We start from the raw sequence: 15,484 nt of genomic DNA on the forward strand, positions 1-15,484 counted from the left end.
TATGTACTTTCAATCAGTCAATAGCTGCGCTCTGGTTCTTTTCTGCTTGGTTTGTGTGTGGATGCAGAGTGCATCACACACTCCCCTATATCTTATGGTTACGCCTGGTCTTTAAGTCCCCATATGGCACAATTTAAAGCACATGACACTGTGATCTCACATTGAGCGAATCGCTTGCTAGTCAGCATGTGGTTTGTGTGTGTGTGCGTGCGTGCGTGTGTATGTGTGTGCACACGCGTGATCATGTGCGTTTGCATGCACACTTATGAGTGAGTGTATAAAATGGGAGCGGTGAGAGATCGAGGGCAAAACAAGTAAGAGGGAGTGAGATAAATAGATTTAAAAAGAAGACAAATATGAAGAGACAAATCAAGAGTCGCCAAAGGAAGTTAAAGTTGTAAATACATAGCCATCAACCCCTTTCTCTTTCTCTCCACATGTGTTTCAGATTAGGGCTCATGATGACATATCTCTGCCATAAACAGAAATAAAGTGAAACAGACAAACATTAATTCCTAATGCGGTTTACATCTGTGCTGTGAATTGGGGTGTGAGTGTGTGTGTGTGTGTGTCAGTGTGTGTCAGTGTGTGTGTGTGTGTCAGTGTGTGTGTGTTTTTCAGATCTCTGCCTTTGACTTGAATATGATTTATCTTTAGCCAAGCAAAGGGAAACCTCTTTCTTGGTTTAGGTCCGGCAGCAAGAATCAGCCTTCTCCATCCACTTAAGTGCAACTAGTTGGTTTTGTGTAAGATTTAAACTTAGACTCCCCTCTAGTGGAATGTATTTGTATTACAACATGGCTGGGCACATGTGACTTTCTGCTGAAATTCTCTTGCATACTGTATGTATTTTAACAGTTGAGATTTCTGTAAGCAATCTTTTAAATGACCCACAGTCTTTCTGAATGTCTTAGGGATGATTTTGATGAAGAAGGATTCTGCCAGCCGTACAGAGGTATAGCCTGCGCCCGCTTCATCGGTAACCGCAGCATCTTCGTCGACTCGTTTCAGATGCAGGGCGAGATCGAGACCCAGATCACAGGTGAGAAGCACATGCCTCGTAAAAGTGGGTTTTACCCCATGAATTGCACACAAAAAAAGCAGTAGATGGCATTCATTTATAACTACATTTTCTTCTCCACCCCAATTTTTTTTGTCAGGTTTTTGTGCAATTTCAAACTAGTTTCACTCAAATGCTCACAGCTTTTTGTGATGACTAAGACTTCACTTTAGAGCAAGGGTGTCAAACTCATTTTCAGCATCATGGTCGTCCTCAAAGGGCCGGTTGTAACTGTAACACTGTATAAATTTAACTACTCCCGAACATAATGTTAAATAACTGTCTTTGTATTAGATGATTGTTTATTCAAGTGTAAAAATATTGTACATGCATTTATATAAATGTAAAAATATATGTAAGCAAATTTCTCGACAGAAATCCATTTAATTTAGGGTTAAGAAACCCATATTACTAAATTATAATAAATATACAACTGTAAAAGATCAAACTTAAAACAGAAGAAAAAAACAAAGACAAAGATCAAACGTTGTTATTATATTAACTTTCTTCAAAGCTTTTTTGTCACAGTTGAGAAGGACATAACTGGTCCAACAAATAATTGTGAGCAAATAAGAACATGCATGTGGTCTGGGGCAGTGGTTCAACTGGTCTGGGGCACTGGTTCAACTGGTCTGGGGCAGTGGTTCTGAACTGGTCTGGCTGCAGAACCCACCTTGACCTCTTAATGACAAGCTGAGATCCAATGGGAGGAACATTTTCAACTTCTCAAATTAATTTAATGATATGGTGCAGAATATCATATTAAGGCTCAGTGTTTTCATGCACAAACATGAAATAAAAAAGGTTGGGAATAAAGCGAACTATCACAAATAGTCCAACGTGTAAACTCACGCAAGTGTGAAAAAAAAAACTTTCAAAATAAAAGCCCATGCAAAGGTCCGCGATTCACTGAAAACGGGTCCGCGAAGCCGTCGCGGCCTTGAGTTTGACACCAGTGCTTTAGAGCAATACATCCAGTTACAAAGATGCATCTACATTAAATGCTGCTAAATCAGCAACACCTTCCAATGTTTTTAAGGACAAACTGTTATGATGTTGGTTTGTTTGGTGTCCTGTCTTATTGTGAAGTCTTTGTCTTGTGCGTCCTCTGTGTTTCTGCACTTCCTGTCCTTGTGATCGTCCGTGATTGTCTGTCTGCCCTGTTCCCTGATTATGCATTCCTTTCACCTGTGCTACCCTCAGTGTTTCCACCTGTTCCTCGTTACCCTCCTCTTGTATTTAAAGCCTGTTTGTCTTCTGTCCCCTGGTCGGATTGTACTGGTCCCCGCCCGTTTCGAAGCCTGTCCTAAGTTTTGTTTATTGGAATAAATTTACTTTCAAATGTTGCTTGTGTGTTTGGGTCCTCTCCTTACCCCACACATGAGGAAAAGATGCCTGCTTTCATCCAGTGAGATCAGATGTTCAACCATCATTTAGCAATTCTGTCTTGATAGCCAACCCTTAATTAAATATGTCTTCAGCAACTAGGGCTGATAGAGCACCATTGTAAAGCTGCCTTCTCCGCATACACTGAATCACATGAAACCTTCTGCAAATTATGTCTGTTTTAGTAGGTGAACATCAATTAATAATAATAATGAATACTGTATTCTGTAGGAGGGACACTGGACGTCACTTAAGGAGTTTAAAGGACACATACCGTTTCATACTGTGTTTTTGTTCAGTGTGTTAGTGTGCACGCGTCCTCAGAGGTCAGTTTAATCTGCATGTTATGGATTACATCTGTGAAGCTGTCAGTGTCTTCCCTTGAACAGTTTAGGGACAAAGAGGTCCTGAACTCCGACTTTGATTTGAAACATCAAGGACGAGTAATAATTAAGATTTATTATGCCACAGGGTCGTAATGATCCCACAGTCGGACGGTAAATCATACCTTTCATACATTCGGGAGCTATTCACCATCTTGAATTGAATATCACTTTCACTGATCTTCATTTTTGCAAAGCAACATGTGCTTTAGGAGCGTTTGTTTGGATAACTGCCAACTTCAGTTATCCACTTTTTAATCGCTTGTCTTCTCCTCTACCCCCTACAAAGCCGCTTTACTGATAATCACAACCACAGAAAAGCATGTGTTGGCAATAACCGTACAGTATAACTATAAATCATACATGTACAGCTGCCGCTTTCATTGTCAGTCTCCCTCTTTGATCCTTCCTGTGTTTAGATGCTCAGGAGTTAGCAGCAATGTGAGCACAGGAATGCTTTTAAACTTCTCATCCTTTTTGTGTCTTTTTATCGATTATAAGAAAGAATCAACCGAGGAATATAGAAAAAATACATTTGTATTGGCTCTCTGCTTCTTAGCTTATAGATGAATTATGACACCAGACTGTGTTATTTAAAATAAATCTCTATTCTACAACTACTTTTGTCTCCCTTCTGTACAGCGGCATTCACCATGATCGGGACATCCAACCATCTTTCTGATCGTTGCTCCCAGTTCGCCATCCCTTCTCTCTGCCACTTTGCCTTCCCGACATGCGACCGAAGCTCCGGAACCGACAAACCTCGGGACCTGTGTAAGGACGAGTGTGAGATCCTGGAGAACGACTTGTGCAAGACAGAGTACATCATCGCCCGCTCCAACCAGCTCATCCTGAAGAGACTGAAGCTGCCTAACTGTGAGGACCTGGCGGCCTTTGAGAGCCCGGAGGCAGCCAACTGTCTGAGGATCGGCATCCCCATGGCCGAGCCCATAAACAAGAGTAAGACACCTTCACCTGCTGGTTGCATGGCTTCCTTTATTCTTTTTATATGAGGAGAGGCATCCTAGTGTTTTGTAACTGCTCACAGGAACTGTTTTGAAAACTTATCGGTAAGGGGCTGCAACCAATGATTATTTTCATTATTGATTAATTTGCAGATAACGGTTTTGAGTATGTGATCATCATGTAGTCTGTAAAATGTTGAAACATCCATCAAAACTTCTCAGTTTGTCCAACTATTCAAAACCAAAATATATAAAAAAATATTATCATCTCTGATTAAGAAAAGCAGCAAATATGTATGTTTAATAAACGTGAATCTAGTCAAACGTCAGAGTTGCAAAAAGACGTTGTCATAATGTTGAAACGTTGGAAAGAAAAATAGAGGAGACTAATAATTCCCTTTAACAGATTATCTATAATCAAGCAAGTTTAATTTAATAGTTTCATCTTTAAATGTTGATTTTGACAGTTGACCTCAAATGGTTGTGAAAAATGGTTGGTTGCAATGTAATGTAGAAGTATTTTGTTGTAAAAATATGCCACATAAAAACAAAAACTGTTTGACTAGTAATCAGCTTTATATTAGTGTCGAGGATATGGTCTCTAACATGAAAGTGTGTGCGTGTTCATAAAAATAGTGACTAAAGGAAAGACATTTCAGGCTGGCTGGCTTGCAGGGGGCTGATTGGCACTTGACAAGCACAGGTCCCAGACCAGCCAGTCCAAATGGAGTCAAACACATTCTTATTAAAGTCTTGTTTGTTTGTGGTCGATGAAAAAAACGACACAAATCTCAAAGTAGTTGTCTTAAAAGTTCAAAGTAGGCCAACGTGTGTGGGCTTTAGTCAGTCCACCAGCAGCTCGTCAGTGAAACACTTAGTACTCCTGTGAGCTGATTGATGAGCCCGCTCCACCACCTGCCCTTCAAAAGAAAGAAGAAAAGTGATGATGCCCAAACACGAACATCTAATGCACGACCACGCCTTTCCCTCCTTTAGATCACAAATGTTACAACAACAGCGGGACAGACTACAGAGGGACCGTCAGCATGACCAAGTCGGGCCATCAGTGTCAGCCGTGGAACTCTCAGTATCCTCACAGCCACACCTACCTGGCCATCCGCTACCCGGAGCTGAACGGAGGACACTCGTACTGCCGCAACCCTGGGAACAAACTGGAGGCCCCCTGGTGCTTCACGCTGCACGAGGGGGTCCGCATGGAGCTCTGTGACATACCCGTCTGTGGTATGAGACTATGTCTATACTAATGACATACATTGTGTGTAATTGCTGTATTTGTAACACATTTACAGATATTTTCTTACTGTTTTTATCCTTGATATCCAAGTGTCCCATGAAGCAAAATCTCTTGCTGTTTTTATGAATTTCCAAAGTGTATCTTGGCAGTATTTGGCAGTATACATCAGGAAATGTTCAAGACTTTTATTGTATGTAGTAAAACTGTTTTTCTTTATTCTTCTCACTTTCTTATTTCTTCTTTGGTCTTTTTACATTGGCTTTTGGCTCTAATTGGATACATGTAATAATTATTTTTGCAATGAATCGTTGTAATTGTTAGGTCTATACAAATCAGAAAATTTAAATCTAAAGCCCAAGACAACCTAGATCAGCTCAATTATGCCTCAGTCATACAATAAGCTGTACATCTGATATGATTCCTCTCTCTCTTTCCATCCCTGTAGACCATAAAGACAAGTCTGGCGGCAGCAACATGGAGATCTTGTACATCCTGGTTCCCAGTGTGGCGATCCCGTTAGCCATCGCCTTGCTCTTCTTTTTTATCTGCGTATGCCGCAACAACCAGAAGTCCCCGACTCCTCCTGCCCCTCGCCAGCCCAAACCGGTCCGGGGACAAAACGTTGAGATGTCCATGCTCACAACTGCTTACAAGCCAAAGGTAGAGCAGCACAGGACACTGTGTGGTGCAGGGCTTTACGTCTCCATTTTGCTGATGTGCTCTCACCTCTACGCCCATGTTTACACACCACAAGGGGAAAATTAGACAAAACTAAACATAAAGACAACCAAAAATAGAATGAGGATTTGATACAGAAAAAATGTCATAAACATCTCAAATATATTATGGCATTTAGTTCCCATGAGTGAATGAGGATTGCTAAAATAAATTGAGCAGCTCTGTTTTGAACTCCTTTTCACTTTGATATATTAGAGAAAAAATAACCTTTTTACTTCACAATCAGCAGGTGAAATCAGCAAACCTTTATATTTTGAATAAATGTGGTTGGTTCACTTTGCTTTTATTTTCATCAACCTCTTTATTTCAGCAACATAGTGCTGATCAAAAGCCCAACGTTTTAAGGGGACTAAACAAGAATGCTGGTTTGCAAACCACTTATTTATACATTACTCACTACACACAACTGAACATTCTAGTTTGTTTTCACACCACAAAAAGGTTTGGTTTGAGTTTGATTGACAGCTTTCACACCAGCCTAAACTAACCAAACTAAATGCAACAGTTTGAGTGAACGAGAACTACGTGTGCAAACACTCGAGACTCATTGGGAGTGTCGGAGTCTCATATTTTGCACTGCGCATAAGGCCACTGAGAAGTTAGTCCTCCATCTCGCTGTCACTTTTCTGCAACATCCGCTGAACATATCAGTAGTTTAACCTTGAGTCTTCTCATCTTCCTCATCTCACATATCCATCAGCATTCCCAGCAGCAGACACACTTACTCTACTGGGTGAATACAGGCCGGTGCTCTTTTGCTGTGTTTGTCTTTTGAAGTCATGAGAGCAGACTGATGAAGGAGTCAAAACACTGGCACAGCTCATCTGTGTGTCAACTGAGATATGTCTCAGCATGCTGGGGTTAGAGAGTGTGTGTGTGTGTGTGTGTGTGTGCGCGTGTGTGTGCGTGTGTGTGTGCGTGTGCGTGTGCGTGTGTGATGTCTCAGGCAGAGCTTCAGATCTCAATAATCAGAGCTCTGCAGGTCCAGGAATGTTCAGCTGCAGCTCTTTTCCTCTGTTTATTTCTCTCTCTCTCACTGTCTCTTTTCTTTTTCCACATCTCTCCCTCTCACTTAATCCATCTCTCTTTGTTGCTCTTCTTCTGTCTCTCCCTCCATCCCTTTACCTCTTTTTCACCCTTCACTCTCTCCTTCATCCCCTCCCTCTGTCACAGAACCTCTTTGTAATGTAGATCATCGAGCCCCTGCTCTGCCAGCCAACACATAGCTCACATTAGGATCTGTATCGTATTTCTTTCAAGGTTGCACACTCAGTCATATCATGTCTGTTTATCTTTTTCCACATCATTTTTTTGTGGTGGTGAGGTCGGTGGGGAGTGGGGGGAGGGGTTATCTAGACAGTGTGTCTGTTTGTGTAAATGCCCATGCTCAAGGTAATGTGTATACTATTACCATCTATAGCTGTAGAAAGAACCGCAAAATGTCACAGACGCGTCATTAATATGAAGATTATTTAACTTTTTATGCAATGAAGCAAGTGTTTTCCTCTCCTCAATCTCTTCTCGCTGTGTTTAGGTGACGGCCATGTATCTGCAAAAAGTCAAGGTTACGGGAGATCAAAGAAAGTTTTTGACAACCATGCAGTTATGGAATTATACAATGAATTTTAAATGGTCCTCATAGACAACAAGGGCCTGAAATATGGTCCTCACATATCAGATTGCATAGCCATCCATTTTAAGATTTCAAAAGAAAAAGCTTTTAAAGAGGCGCAGTTCTTACCTCCAGTTCTTTTCCACTAATCTGGCAGCCCAGTACTCAACCTACAAAATGATTTGGGTAAATGAGGATTTGCATTTGATTTCTATCTTTTTTAAACTTTTTTGATGAGTGTTGAAGCCTCAAATTATACAGTATCATTGCCAAGACTGTCTCTCATCCCTACCTTTCTTATCTACAACTTTGTCTTGGGTTAGGCAACAGGCTTTGCTGCCGGGTCAACCAGGGGCCATTGCCCGTGACAATCCCTTTCGACACACATAAACACACACACACACACACACACACACACACACACAAACACACACTTACACACAGAAACCTGCGGTGGTGTGAGGAGGATCTGAGGGTTTTGGTGTGGGAGGAAAGAACGAGTGAAACAAGCCCGTAACTAAAAACATCTGTGCTTCTCATAACATCAGCAAGCTCACACACACACACACACACACACACCACCCCCCTTAGAGCTCATACAGGACTGTGTTTCGCTCTCCTGCTCACTGAGGAATTTCATTATTCATCTCATAGTTCCTGGAGTCTGAAAATATCTGCCAACCTTGCCTCACCTGTTATCTTTTAGTACAGCTACACACACACACACACACACACACACACACACACACACCTATACTCTATGAACATTCATTACTATGGTTTTATATCATTGAAGAGGACCCGCTTTTTAGGTAGATATGAAGAGGTCATTCTAAATATAAACACAACAATTCTTAGTTTGTTTACCTCCAGTCTGCAGTTTGCCGTCCCACTCGCAGAGACGGACAATCGTTTCTTTTATTTCTGCAGCTGATTCTACAGTTTTACTGGCAGAATAATATATTGCCTAGTCTTTCTAAAAGCTTCTATCCTGTCAGTTAAATGCCGAATTTCACAATGTTCCCGCATTGTTCACCAAAGGCTTAAAGAGTCATTAGGAGCTGATGTCATGGATTCAGTATGATTACGACAATTACCAACTCTCTGGGCTATACTTTTATATTTTATGTTATATTAGGCAGTTCGCCTGCATCGATTTAGCAGCAGCAATGTAAACCTCATGTCAACATTTCCCTTTTCCTTTCAAGGATAATGGTGAGGATAGAGTACAAGGAAAACAATGATCTAATTATTTTCTGTCGATCTCACTTCTTCCTTTTTTTCTTTCCGGCCTTCTTCTCTCTGCAGAGTAAGGCCAAGGAGCTTCCCCTGTCTGCTGTGCGTTTCATGGAGGAGCTCGGAGAGTGCTCTTTAGGGAAGATCTACAAGGGCCACCTGTATCTGCCGGGAATGGACCAGGCACATCTCGTGGCCATAAAGACCCTGAAGGATATCTCCAATGTCCAACTGTGGGCTGAGTTCCAGCAGGTAAAGAGTAGATGATTCCCTCCAAAGCTTAAAAAAAGCTCAAACGTTTATAAATATATATTATTGGTAGGGCACAGTTGCAAAAATCAACAAAGTGTAACGTCTATAGAACCTGTAAGGCTGAATAGTAAGTCATTTTAAAGACATGCTTCTAACTGGTAATTGTGTGTGGATGTGGGACTAAAATACTCTACAGTGTTATAATACAAGGGACTACTTTCCCATTGAAAACATCTCTCTTCCCACAAGACTTGAAGCATGACTTGTTATGTTCCACAAAATGTAAAAGGGGTGGGCGATGGCAGACTGTATACAGCTAAAAATCTCTCTTTTTTGCACTTGAAATAGTTCCAGAAATAAACTGTGGGACTGTCCAGATACATTTAGATTTAAAATAGGATTTAAACAGATGACTTAACATAAGAGACTGAGACCTGAGACTGAGACCTGAACTGCCATCCTTCAAAGTGATACACCAAAACTTCTTTTGAGTTTGAAACACTCAACACTCACGGCCACTTTTCAAGGCCTCAATAAGTAGACTTAGTTAAGCTGGAGTGTCACTTTCGGGTGTCAGGCTCTGATGAGCATATACAAAGTATGTCCTTACTTTAAGCTTGAAGTTCACCGATGTCTTTTGTGTTTCAAACACAGGAGACCGCCGTGCTGACCGAGCTACAGCACCCAAATGTGGTGTGCCTGCTGGGTGTGGTGATCCAGGAGCAGCCGGTCTGTATGCTGTTTGAGTTTTTGCCCCTTGGCGACCTCCACGAGTTCCTGATCATGCGTTCACCACACTCTGACGTTGGCTGCAGCAGTGATGAGGACGGTACTGTGAAATCCATCCTGGATCATGGAGACTTCCTGCACATGTCACTACAGGTGGGAAAGTCTTATTTTTACATTGCAGCAGAGATTCATGGATTGATTGATTAATTGATTGAGTTAAAAGAGTGTTGTTATCTCTCTGCTGTGCCGTTTCTGGTTCCACCTTACATACTTTACAGCTACTTCCTCCTAAATGATAGTTTTCTTTCTGACTAATCAAACCTAGGTGGCGGCTGGAATGGAGTACTTGGCCAGCCACTTTTACAGCCACAAAGACCTTGCAGCTCGGAACATTTTAGTAGGTGAACAGCTCCACATCAAGATCTCAGACCTTGGTCTCTCCAGAGCAATCTACTCCTCAGACTACTACTGCCTTCAGCCCAAAACTCTGCTGCCCATCCGCTGGATGCCCCCAGAGGCCATCGCTTACGGCAAGTTCAGCTCCGACTCGGACATCTGGTCGTTCGGAGTTGTGCTGTGGGAGATCTTCAGCTACGGTCTGCAGCCCTATTACGGCTTCTCCAACCAGGAAGTGATGGAGATGGTGAGAAAGAGGCAGCTACTGCCCTGCCCCGAGGACTGTCCACCAAGGTATGTTCAAGTTAATATTGCTGATCAGCAATATTAAAGATGACATAAATGGTGCAACTGGTGGTACAAAGCTCACACACGTCACTGTATCTTCACCTTGTTAAGTTAAGACAATCAGGGAAATTCGTACAATTGCTCGATAACTAACTAACTGTGTTGTCTCTCAGGTTTTATGGTCTGATGACTGAATGCTGGCAGGAGGGACCAACACGTCGGACGCGTTTCAAGGACATCCACCTCCGGCTGCGAGCCTGGGAGGGGCTGTCATCCCACGCCAGCTCCAGCACGCCCTCTGGTGGTGGAGGCAACGCCACCACCCAGACCACCTCGCTGAGCGCCAGCCCCGTGAGCAACCTCAGCAACCCCCGCTACGCTGCTGCCGCCGCGGCTGCAGGGTACCTCTACCCGGCCCAGGCTATTCCCTCTCCGGGCCAGATGGCCCCTATTCAAGCCTGGGCCCCCATGGCTGTGACACAAACCCACCAGCGCTTTATCCCCGTCAACGGATACCCTATCCCACCAGGATACGCAGCCTTTCCGGCCCACTTCCCTGCCCCGGCCCCACCGACCAGAGTCATCCAGCATCACCTGCCACCTCCCAAAAGCCGCTCACCCAGCAGCGCCAGCGGCTCCACCAGCACGGGTCACGTCAGCGGAGTGCCTTCCACCACGGGCTCCAACCATGACGCCAACACGCCGCTGCTCTCCCACTGCATCATGCCGGGGAACAGCGGAGGGCAGGTTCAGCTGTACGGACAAGTTTGCCAGAAGGGAATGGGACAACTGGACCACGCATCACAAAAGGCGCTGCTCGCCACGGAGTCTGACGTACTAATGTACAACGATTCGATCATCACCGCAGACCTGTAGGTAGACGGAGAGATACTCACATTCTTTCTGCTCGGGGCCCACATTTGAGAAGTTTAGCCTCTAACACAGGGACCCAGTCTAACGGTTCTACTCCAGTCACATGGAGACCCAACAGAAACTGGCCTGAACGCACATTTGAGTGTGCAAGAAACACTGCCGCGGCTACACAAGTATATCCACAGCTGTCTGACTTTTTAATGCCTTATTGTTTAAAGCATGTGTACTTTCCACCAAGGTTTTGAATATGTTGTGTTATTATTTTAACCTCTGTGTAAATACGGTACATACGTCATGAAAGAATGAGTGAAATACAAAGATATATATTCAAGAACAAGAACCTTTTTTATTAAGGAATAGATTTTAAAAGTGAAAAAGTCCATCCTACTTCCTAAGAAATGGTTTGTGTCACAGTCGGACAAAACGTTCCTGTGTGAACAACTGAGTTACCGGACTGTTTCATGCAGGATGTGAAGGAAACACTGACACCGTGATCTTTAGGTGCCTTTCAGCGGTGGTGCGACTTGCTTGTTACTTGGCGTATGAGAACAAAAATGTGTGCTGTGCGTTTGCTTGTACAGTAAAATAAACTACATTTAGTAAGTGATAAACCAAGCAAACAAAAATGGGAACAGCAATGAGAACAAACGAGAAATTGAGCAGCTTTTGATGAGAAGACCAACACCGAACTGCTCAAATATACCAGTATACAAGGCGTACTGGCGGCCTTTTGGGTTCCACGTATTGCAGACAGGTAACGACTATGTGACGGCTGGACTTCCAACTATAACAGATACAGGCGATAAGTTGGCTAGCGTACTCGTCCAGGCATTATCACACAAAATCCTTTTGGAAATGAGACCTGAATGTTTTTTGTGCAACCTCAATTAGACTATCTGCAACATGGACTATCTGCAACATGGACGCAGGCCTCTTTGCCTTTTTCAAATTTCAGTACACAGCTTCCAAGGCCGAGAAACAAGGAAGCGGGGAGTCCTTCAGATTGGAAAATAAAACATGGCAGACATGGCATCTAACTTCAAAAGCTGACTGCAGAGGATCCCCTACAGATCTACAAATGAAACCACATATCCTCCACAGCTGAACTGGACCCGTCTCAGGGCACACACACTGCACTCACCACGCAGGGCTGGGGTACTGTCACTCATGTAAAGCTACAATTTCACCCTCAGAAAAGAACATTTTGTAATTGTAAATTGGGTATGGAGTAAAAAAAGAAAACTATGGGAGAGTTTTTCCAGTATTTGAATTTTGAAGGAATTGTATTCACAGGGCTTTCTTTATGTCTTTGTCCTTTCCTTTCCTGTTTTTCAGCATCTGTGTTGTGCAGAAATCACCTTTCAAGGCATGGAGGAGTGAAAGTCCTCAAAGCAGGGAGGGTTAAAACACATGAGGCTCAATATAGATAATGTTGCCATTCCAAAAACCAGCCTCATGTACATAAACAAAAACGATTGATGCTTACATTCATGGCCTCTTTGTGCCTGAACAGAAGAACGTCTGACCTTAAAAAGTATTATTTTCATTGGGTTCAGACTGCAACATCGCGTACAGAGACATTTATTTATGTTGATTTCATTTGGTTCTATATTGGTAAATGATCCATAAACAACTGTACTTGATCCCAACAAGGGTAAGTGCAACTTTTAAAAGAAAAAGATAAAGATGATTATTAATTTTCAGTCCTATAATCACACAATGGATGCCCCAGCTGTTTCATATTTGTTGATGGTTTATTAGAAACAAAGTAAAGTAAATATGACTCTTTTGTTATAAGAAAATCACAGAACCCACTGCAGTAACATATCAGTCTGTGTCTTAGTTACCTTCAGTACCTGCTGTGTAGTAGACAATCATTGGTGTTGAATGGTTGTAAAAGCGTCCCAGACTGTACATGTTGCACTTTTTATCACTCTATCAATCGGATGTATTAACTAACCAAACACACATCTAGTATGGCACAAGTGTACGCTGATAGCATCTCTCTGATGAGCCGAGCATGAAGCGGACTTGAGATGGCTTGTTGCCTGTAGAGCATTTTTCTAATGGTAACGTTTTTGAGTTGACATTTGTGGAATATAGATAGACAAGACTGTTCATTATTTAGTTAATGTCCCCTTAAACACTTACTACCTGATTTCACTACAACAAAAGCAGCTGCTCCAATTCCCTGCAGAATAAAATGATCATAAACCAGAATATTATGAGACTGATAATTTATTCAAACCAACTATGATCAACAGAAGCACGTGTTGTTCCCTTTTGTCAAATCCAGTACAAGATTATTTGACTAATTTTAAGTTAATTTTCTCTTTCATTTTGTATTTCATTTCTGTCTTTTGTCTCTCTAGCTTTTTTGTTCCTCTGAAGCAAATCAAGCTACCTTGACATCTGAGTTTGTACACTTGACCTCCATCCAGCATATAAGGATTCATGTGTACTAACATAGCCGTGCAAAACCACTTGTACACAAGACTGTGAATCTTTATCAAGTCTAGGTATTTTTGTATTTGGCAAAACAAAACAAAAAACATTGTTGTGCCTTTTTATTCAAGTCCGTTAAAAAAAGTAAATGTATAATTCAATAACAGTTTATACCTATTAAGAAGGTTTACATGATTATCCTTTTGACCAAGAGAGGCCTTGTCTTTGTATTTTGTCTGAACATTTTTGCACAGATGTTTTGTATTGCAAACCCATTTATTAAATGATGTTGTTTGGTTTACCTTGGAGTCAACGAGAACATTCATTTGTTGTATGTGTTTTCAAGTAAGTGTTGGCTTGGTAAACACAATAATAATGGTGGTATGAATCCACCAGGAGTCACTAAAGCACCATTTCTGTGGATTGTCTTTTATTTATGTGCCTTATAACTGCAGTAACTATTGGTGACCAGGTGGTGGTGCCACTCAGCTGTTTGATTCATGTTGGTTTGAGCCTCATAACAGCTGGAAATAATATTAGTCCAGCTAGAATTAGCCAAAAGATGGAAACATTATTTTTGTAGAAGTCTGTGTGTCACCGTGTGTGTGTTTACTCTCATTTCTTGCTCAAACTCTCATTTTTCACATCGAAGGAGCCAAACAGCTTAAAGTGCATCAGCGTGGCTGTGATTATGTACAGTATGCCAACACATTTCATTGCTGTGCATAAATATTTGTGCACAGGGTCCTCTTGTAATTAAGGTTTATTCATAAAAGCAAAACTGCATGTCTAAATCACCACACAAAACATGTTAAACATTCCTTTATTATAATTACAATTAAAGTAATTTGATTTTTGCTTACCTAAATTACAAAATATATATATTTTTTAAACTCCATAATTATTATTAAGTAAATTAACTCATCACTACTGAAAAAATATGGAGCTCTTTCATGGTGCGAGGCGTGAGCCTTCAAGACATCTGGGTGAGAACCTATGATTTTAGAGGTCGAGCTTATGCATAAACAGCTGTTTAACAACTTTTGAATGACTAACCTTTATTAGGGTTCCAATTCATTATTTTGTTGAAAATTTAACATAAAAAACAAAACAGTCTAAATTCCAAAAGAGTCCAGAATCCAAAAATATGAGTTTCTCAATGTTGTAGACCTCAAAAGCACCATTTGTTTTGATTTCTCTCATTTAGCTTTAAAAAATAATAATGAACCAAATTATTAATCAGTTATCAGAATTGTTGTTGATCAACTAATCAATTCATTGACAAAACGTTCAAGGCCGTATTTCAAGGTATTCAGGACCTGATTGATATCAGCAGAGACTCATTTAAATGCATTATGAAGCCACACTAAACCTATTTATAACTTGGGTATATGTAAAAAAAAAAAAAAAAAAAGACTTATTTTCAATTAGATTCAGCCAAATTCATCCATATCCATCATATTCTAAACCTCAATGTTCCTTTGCTTTTTTCTTAATTGTTTTAAACTCACTGCCTTCTTCTCTGGAGCTCCTGAAAAAGCTGGTGAGCAAACCTTCAGGCAAAGCCCCACCTGCTGGCAGCAGGAAGAAGTGTGTGGAAAAAGTTATTTAGAAATTAATATAATTCTGGATTAATGCGTGACATAAAATATCCTAGGTTTCTGCTTTTAATTATGAATTGTGTTCAGTTTTATACAGCACCGAGTGTGTTGTTGGAAGAAAAACTAACCAGGGGATATTGTTATAACCATGTGTTCGAGGCGATGGTTATGTGCTCCCTAGTCGGATTATCACCTCTCCTGATCTGTGTGAGAAAATATGTCAAACTGTAGAATTGTATTAGTTTATTTTCTGCCTTTGCATCTA

The 15,484-nt window shown here is 41.4% G+C and overlaps 1 protein-coding gene across 1 annotated transcript in view; it reads left to right on the forward strand.

The window, feature by feature from the left end:
- The window catches only part of ror1 (receptor tyrosine kinase-like orphan receptor 1), a gene marked incomplete at both ends in the record, with an annotated part of 106,385 nt that extends 95,209 nt beyond the window's left edge, over nt 1–11,176 (forward strand). Inside the window, 8 exons of the mRNA XM_079221279.1 lie at nt 915–1,042; nt 3,472–3,789; nt 4,791–5,036; nt 5,495–5,709; nt 8,708–8,887; nt 9,542–9,769; nt 9,942–10,306; nt 10,474–11,176. Of these exons, the coding sequence (XP_079077405.1) occupies nt 915–1,042; nt 3,472–3,789; nt 4,791–5,036; nt 5,495–5,709; nt 8,708–8,887; nt 9,542–9,769; nt 9,942–10,306; nt 10,474–11,176 (2,383 nt within the window). The remainder of the gene's footprint in view (nt 1–914; nt 1,043–3,471; nt 3,790–4,790; nt 5,037–5,494; nt 5,710–8,707; nt 8,888–9,541; nt 9,770–9,941; nt 10,307–10,473) is intronic.
- Between the last annotated feature and the right edge of the window lie 4,308 nt (nt 11,177–15,484).

Source organism: Taurulus bubalis, assembly GCF_910589615.1.
Source record: "Taurulus bubalis genome assembly, chromosome: 7".
Taxonomy (NCBI): domain Eukaryota; kingdom Metazoa; phylum Chordata; class Actinopteri; order Perciformes; family Cottidae; genus Taurulus; species Taurulus bubalis.